Here is a 7,334-nt window from a genome sequence, read left to right as displayed (position 1 = left end):
CATGAACGAATCGCCGTCGGCAATCAAGCTTTCACCGTTTATTGTTCCATTGTAAAAACCCATAGGGTGTTTATTACAGTAGCTACGGCAGGTGCTTGCTCGTGGCGTCATCTTCGGAAGCATATCGGGACTTTCCGTCAATGCTCGTGCCATAATAAAACGTCATATCCGGGTTTAAAGTGTAACGTGAAAGTTGGAAAAAAGCTTCAAGATGTTGGATTTCTTTAGTGTTTTCAGTAAAGGTGGAATTGTTCTTTGGTGTTTCCAAGGAACATCTCAACTTTTTACTCCCTCTGTCAACGCTCTGATCAAGAGTGTGATTCTCCAGGTATTTTTACTTTTTTGATTAAATTTCATAGAATCAAACGTGAATGATGTAAACAGAAACAGACGAATTTCTTTTTGATCTATTCTGTGAAATACGTATGTCGTAATCCATTTACTATTGATCTAGAGTCATTGAGTGCTTATATTATTCCAGTATTTGATAAACAATCTATTAGCACATATTATGATCTGACCAATCTATCTCATCCTTATTCAATTTGACACAGAATTGATTTGGATATTGAACAAAATAATGTGTTAATAAGTTAAATTAACAGCATTCAACAAGCCAAATATCATTTTGGTTTTTAATTGTTGCCTATTAATAATGGCACAAACTTGTATGTTTAAGCTTATATGCCTATACTATACTATCAATGAATATATTATAAGCCTATGCTACTCTAATGAGACCAATTATAGAAATTTTAAAACGAGTGGCAACATATGGCTTAAAGCCCTGTAGTTAATTTTAAAAATATGAAAGTGTCGAATAAGTTTATCATTTCATTGATATTAGCAAGGATTTCACATGTAACTAAGCCTGATTTGAAATTAACATTAAATCCTTTGATTTTTATTATTCACAATACGGTTATCAATTTTACTTCACCAATGTAATATTTGTTTTTATTGATAAGTTTATTTTTTTAGGAGAGAAGTGGTAGTAATACATTTAATCACGATAAATTGATATTAAAATACAAACTTGATAATGAGTTTGAGTTGGTGTTTGTGGTAAGTATGTATTGGGTAATTAGGTTGAAAGTTGTTGCCAGACACCAGGCCAACTTTCGAAAGCAATGACTGTGGCTTTAGGATTTTTTTCTTATCTTGACAACAATTTTATTCTAACTTACTGCACCGAATAGCCAAACAAATAACAATCCAACTCTCTACCAATTGAGCTATTTCACTTTTTGATGGAATAACTATATTAACTACCAGCTGGTAGACAGGATTCTCGTTAATTTAAGTTATTATCCTTCTAATAAATGATTCTTTCCATTTTTTTAAAAAACTCCATTGAAATTTTTTGTAAATGAAATTATTTTATATTTTTAGGTAGCGTATCAGAATATAGCCAAGTTATCGTATGTTGATAAATTTTTAACTGATATACAAATTGAGTTTAGAAATAGATATAAAAATGTCTTACAACATAAAGATTATTCTGCGAATTTTGATTTTAATGATTCATTCCATGGATTGCTTCGACTTCGGGAGAGAGAGAGTGAAGAGGAGGCCAGAAAGCCTAAGTAAGTTTATAATCATTTTGAATAACAGAACACAGTATTAATGTGATCTTTAACACTAAATGTCACTTGAGAATTACAGTAAAATCTTATTGGTTTATCACTAAATGGAGCTCCTATTGTGACAATTTTCCTTCATTGTACACTGCATCTGAATTTTAGCTCATAAGACAGGGGTTTTTTTTGCAGACAAATGAAAACATATGAAGAATCCAACAAATCTAAGAAAAGTGTATCATCTATGATAGAAAATAAAAAAGATAATAATAAAAAACCTGCTAAAGGAAAGGAGAGTAAACTGCCAAAATGTAAGCCAAACTTATTTTTGAGTAAAATTATGGTGGTCTGGAAAAGACTTTAGCTTTTTAGCTTGGAGCTGAAGTGGTCTGTCGTAGGCTGGGCTGATATCTTAAGGTTTCTCCCTGTCAGTGATGTATTTTGAAGCCCTGTGTTTTAAAGGCTGTGCAATTTAAATATCCTTTGACAATAAAAAAAAACCTTCATTGCCCACTGCATGGCGTTGTATCTTCATTAGCCTACTCTTTAATGAAATATGGAAGCAAAACTCCATTTCATTTCAATTTGAGCATTTAATTTCTCTGCAGTTCCTTATGCCATTTGGAAAATAAATTTAACTCACTTCATTTCAGTGGTAGAAAATAGTAAATCGGTGCCGAGTGTAGTAGAGAGTGCTAAGACTAATGGAACAGTAGATACTAGTAATAATAATAATATTAATAATTCCTCTACCTCGACTACTAATACTAATGGAGAACTTGACGAGGAGACAATCATGAAAAATAGAATGAAACTATTTAATAAGGGCAAGAAACCAAAGTCTGAAAGGTGAGTGCTCAAAATATTTAGATTAGCAAGCACAGGTCAGGGCTTAGGTATTTGGGGGTGAAAGCCGACATTGGGCCTACTCTTTGAAGCACTGGCACAGGCATCAGAATTTTTCTTACCTTGAGGATTCAAACCCACTGCACCTTAACACCTAGCAGATGCGCCCCGATCAACCCCGATACGCTACCAACTGAGCTATTCCACAGCAGGGCTTTTTATATAAGAAATTTACAGTACTTTTGTGTGAACACTGTGCATTAATAAGATAATTATAGCATGTGGACTCTCTAAAAGGGAAGCTGAATTGACAAACGCAGTCTTTGAGTGACTCCCGATGTTTTATGATTATAAGATTTGACCATGCGTACTCTGTAAAATGGGGAGCTAAATTTACAAAACACAGTCTTAGAGTGGTTCCAGATGTTTAATACAGTCTAGTATTGCCATGTGGACACTCTGAAAGGAAACTTGGTTGCATAATGACATCAGATGATTAAGATGTTATTTATTTAAAGTCCTAAAAGCCCTAAAGTAGAAGAAAAGAAGAAAGGTAAAAAAGCCACGAAGTGGGATATGGGGGGAACCAGTAAAGATTTTGCTGAGTTAGATTACTGTGTACCTAATGAAAACGGTCAACAAGATGAAACTATAGCTCCATCAGAGGCTGAGGTTTGATTTAATTTTATTAGTACAATCTTCACATTGTCAGGACTCTCTCTTATACCTTGACATCATAAGGCACTTTTCTTGTATCATAGCAGTTTGAAAATGCAGCAATTTGATTGGATTGTATGATAGTGAATGAGCCAATCAATGATCCCCACAGAGAGACTGAACAATATGTTTGTGGAATAAATGTTACAATGTTAATATCATTTGCTAGGAATTTATTTGTGGTCTGAAAGGAAATATGTAAGAGTTATGTATGAGAGACGCACAAGAGTATGCAAGATAAGTCTTGTATCATTTCATTTTAGACAACCTAAACATGATCTTTCTTGTTACCCAGGTTGCTCTTGTTGGTAAGATGTCAGGTAGTCTACAGGATATAGAGGTTGAGTCCAGTGAAGAGGAAGAGGAAGAGGAAGAAGAAGAAGAAAGACAACAAACCAATACCAAGTACGTTTTTTTAACACTTTGCTAAGTTTCACTCTTTTTAAATATCTCTAAAAGAGGAGGAGTCGTTTTAAATTACAAACATAGGTAATTCTGGAAACACATAGATTTGAAGGCTCAAATTTAGACAGTGAGATGTGAACACTATTACTGTTTTGCTAAAAAAAAATCCTGTCTCTGACACTAAGGTAAGATTGGTCTAATGGATGGTGAACCTGTCCCTGTAAGTTTTCATATACATGTAATTCATATCTTTGTGTATAATTTATGTGTTTTTTGTGTATATTGTAGATCTAATAAATCTGGAGGGTTTGGAATGTTTAACATGTTTAAAAACCTGGTAGGATCTAAAGCTTTAACTAAAGAAGATGTAGCACCAGCTTTAGACAAGATGAGGGACCATCTTATTGGTATGTTGTGACTAATATTTGAACTTTGACCCCAATACTGCTAAATGTTACACCTTGAACATGTGCATACTTTTCTCAAGAGCACAAATTTCATTTTTTGATTTCCAAGTTGGAATGACCGACTGGTTTCAAATAGATTACATTCTGATATTGTACTATAGTTTTCTGAGCAATTTTGGATGTCTTCTTTGAATGCAGCACTCATTTTAAGGATAATTTCAGTATTAGGGGGTGAGAGCAGACACTGGGCTGACTCTCAGAACCACTAGCACAGGCATCAGAATGTTTCTTACCTTGTGGAGGATTCAATCCCTAGGGTTAGAGTGAGAACTGTATGTTGTGAAACAGTATTTATATCTATTTTTGGCAAGTATATGTCAAGATTTTATGCCATGGTGTTATTTTCTATTTATAGCTAAAAATGTGGCAGCAGATATTGCTCAGAATCTGTGTGACTCTGTTGCTGTAAAATTGGAAGGAAAAGTTCTGGGAACTTTCAGTAGTAAGTAAAACTTCTATTTCAGTCATATTTTAATATTTTTTCTGATCTGAAAGTAAGGGATTAAAAATCAGGCTCTCAACATTAGTAAAGAAGCTGCATCATCCAAATATGTCCATACATACATCATAGAATCTGATACCAGAGAGTATTTGAAATTTAGCAAGATTTGTTTTTATGTCAGCCTTTTAGGTCATTTTAATTTGTTAAATTCGAAACTCATATTTGAAAATTTATAAATTTTAGGAATAACTACGACTGTAAAGGCGACTCTACAAGATTCCTGTGTCCAGTTATTGGCTCCTAAGAGACGTATTGACATTCTACGTGATGCTATGGACTGTCGCAGTAAAAAACGACCCTATGTTATCACTTTCTGTGGAGTCAATGGGGTTGGAAAATCAACTAATTTAGCCAAGGTTTGTTAGACATTGCCAGAACTTGGGCCAACCCAGTGCTGTTGATTTAGATTTCTCTGTTTTTGCCAGTCCTGTCTGATTGGAAGTCCAAAATGACTGACTGCAATTTTGATCTTTAGGACATTTTTCTGAACAATTGTGCTCTATTTTTGCATTTTTCATACATTCTTGATGAATTTTGGTACAAAGTCTCAATTTAGGTGTTCTAATATCTGGTTAGAAACTTATAAAAATCAAAATCCTCGCCGCCAGACTCCCTCCCCCACCTCTCACAGTTCTTGAATACCTGGTGCTGTTATCCCCCTTTGACAATACTATTATGTAATTCATATTGTGTATTTGTAGATCTGTTTTTGGTTGATTGAGAATGGATTCCGTGTATTGATAGCAGCTTGTGATACATTTAGAGCAGGAGCTGTTGAACAGCTGAGAACTCATGTTCGTAAACTGAACTCCCTTCACCCACCGGAGGCCCACAATGGTCAGAGAATGGTAGAACTGTATGAGAAGGGATATGGGAAGGATGCTGCTGGTATAGCTCTAGAGGCCATTAACCATGGTAGGTGTCTGCACAATGTCATGCTCTTACGAACTTCATACTCATACCTTGACGGCAATAGCCACCTTTCTTGTATCATGGATCATGTATATAAACCGCTTTGATTGGATTACTGAGGACTCTGATTGGCTGTATTCTCTGGCGTATCATACAATCAAATTGTTGCATTCCTTGATACAAGAAAGGTGCCCTTTGCAATGATGACCCAGCTGTAAGTAGGGGCAAGATCAATATCAAAAGGTTTGGTCAAGGACCAGCAGTTATAAATGATCCTCATGAATTTAAATTGTTATCCTTGTAAAAATGAGTGTTTCTTTCTTTCTTTTTGTTTTAAAACGGTTAGTTTCAGTGGCATTGCAGGAACCACCGACATCTGACTTGAGATTGAAATGGTTCAAATCAATGATACACATAAAAACCTCTTTGCAATTCCTTTGCAATCTCTTTAAGAGTGGGTGTATTCAATTGCTTAATTGTGGTATATTTATTACAGCTCGTGACCGAAGAATAGATGTTGTATTGGTTGATACCGCTGGTAGGATGCAGGATAATGAACCATTGATGAGAGCTCTAGCCAAGGTTGGTTTAAATATTCAAATTATTACCTTTCTTTTTTAACCTCTAAACACAAACAGGTTACGTTGAAAATTAAAGTAAAATGATGTGGACAGGACTTTAATCAGGAGTGTTTTGTATTTTTGATTTGTGCTAGGTCAAAAGGTTAATTTGACAATGTTCAAGAGGGCTGTCGTGAGACTCTAACTGAAGTGGCTATATTAAAAATATATAAGCTTATAAAAAAACAACGAAAGTTTGGTCTAATTTTGATTAAACTGGATATGTACTCTCCACTTCTAAAAGTCAAAAAAATCTTTCATGTTTCATTTCCAGCTTATAAAATTGAACCAACCTGATCTAGTTCTGTTTGTGGGTGAAGCCCTAGTGGGAAATGAGGCTGTAGACCAATTGACCAGGTTTAACCAGGCGCTGGCAGATCATTCTAATATGACAGACCCACGACTGATTGATGGTATAATACTCAGTAAATTTGATACCATTGATGATAAGGTAAAACATGGGTGTGGCTTGGTTTTAGTGGGAGGGACTTAACTGACCATTCTAATATGACACTGATATTGGGTGTGGCCAAGTCACAATTAAAACTAGGGCCTAAACACATATTAGTGTACAAATGATATATGATGAAAGAGGGGTGTAACCTAAGCTATGTTGGAAGAAGGGTCTTAAAATAAAGGGGGGGGGGGGTCTTAACCTATGATAGTGTACGAATGATCTGTCTTGGAGGGAGGAGCTTAACAGACAAACCAATCAAAGATGGTGCCACTCTAGCTCTGATTCAACTTGCTCATTCTAAGCTACTTAGACACCTGTATCCCCTCATTAAGTATGTGTATCTCTTATCAAAAATATTTATATTTCAGGTTGGAGCAGCTATATCTATGACCTATACAACAGGACAGCCAATAGTATTTGTTGGTACTGGGCAGACGTACACTGATCTCCGTAATCTGAATGCCAAGGCTGTTGTCAATGCCCTTCTCAAGGCTTAATTTTTTAAATTATCAACATTTATATAATAGATTCAAAATGATATTGTAATGAAATTGCTTTTTTTAAACAGATTTTTTTCATCTTTTTTGGACAAAGGCCAGCTGGTAGACACAATCCATGAGAAACTAAGTTGGTATCCTTGTAAATTATTGTTGTTTCCTTCATGAACAATTCAAAAAGCAAGGTGTGAGTAGACATTAAATATCCCTAATTCTACAAATGAACTCTCCCATACTTTTATAACATTGTATGCTATTGATTTAGAATATGCGAAAGTGTGGAAGAGTTCAATGAAATTCTAAGGGATGTCAGATAATTGATTGTAATTTG

General features: G+C 34.9%; 1 protein-coding gene across 1 annotated transcript; it reads left to right on the top strand.

The window, feature by feature from the left end:
- Window positions 1-211: 211 nt before the first annotated feature.
- Window positions 212-7,003, top strand: LOTGIDRAFT_133609 (hypothetical protein; the record flags this gene model as incomplete). The annotated part of the gene is made up of 14 exons (XM_009067712.1): window positions 212-328; window positions 982-1,065; window positions 1,393-1,586; window positions 1,773-1,876; window positions 2,240-2,429; window positions 2,945-3,098; window positions 3,439-3,488; window positions 3,837-3,955; window positions 4,371-4,457; window positions 4,701-4,873; window positions 5,219-5,432; window positions 5,926-6,011; window positions 6,324-6,500; window positions 6,875-7,003. The coding sequence occupies 14 exons, from the start codon at window positions 212-214 to the stop codon at window positions 7,001-7,003; spliced, it is 1,878 nt and encodes a 625-aa protein (XP_009065960.1).
- Window positions 7,004-7,334: the final 331 nt, after the last annotated feature.

This window comes from Lottia gigantea, assembly GCF_000327385.1.
Source record: "Lottia gigantea unplaced genomic scaffold LOTGIsca_85, whole genome shotgun sequence".
In the NCBI taxonomy this organism is placed as follows: domain Eukaryota; kingdom Metazoa; phylum Mollusca; class Gastropoda; family Lottiidae; genus Lottia; species Lottia gigantea.
Note: the sequence above shows the minus strand (reverse complement) of the source record. Positions and strands in the feature narration are given on the sequence as shown.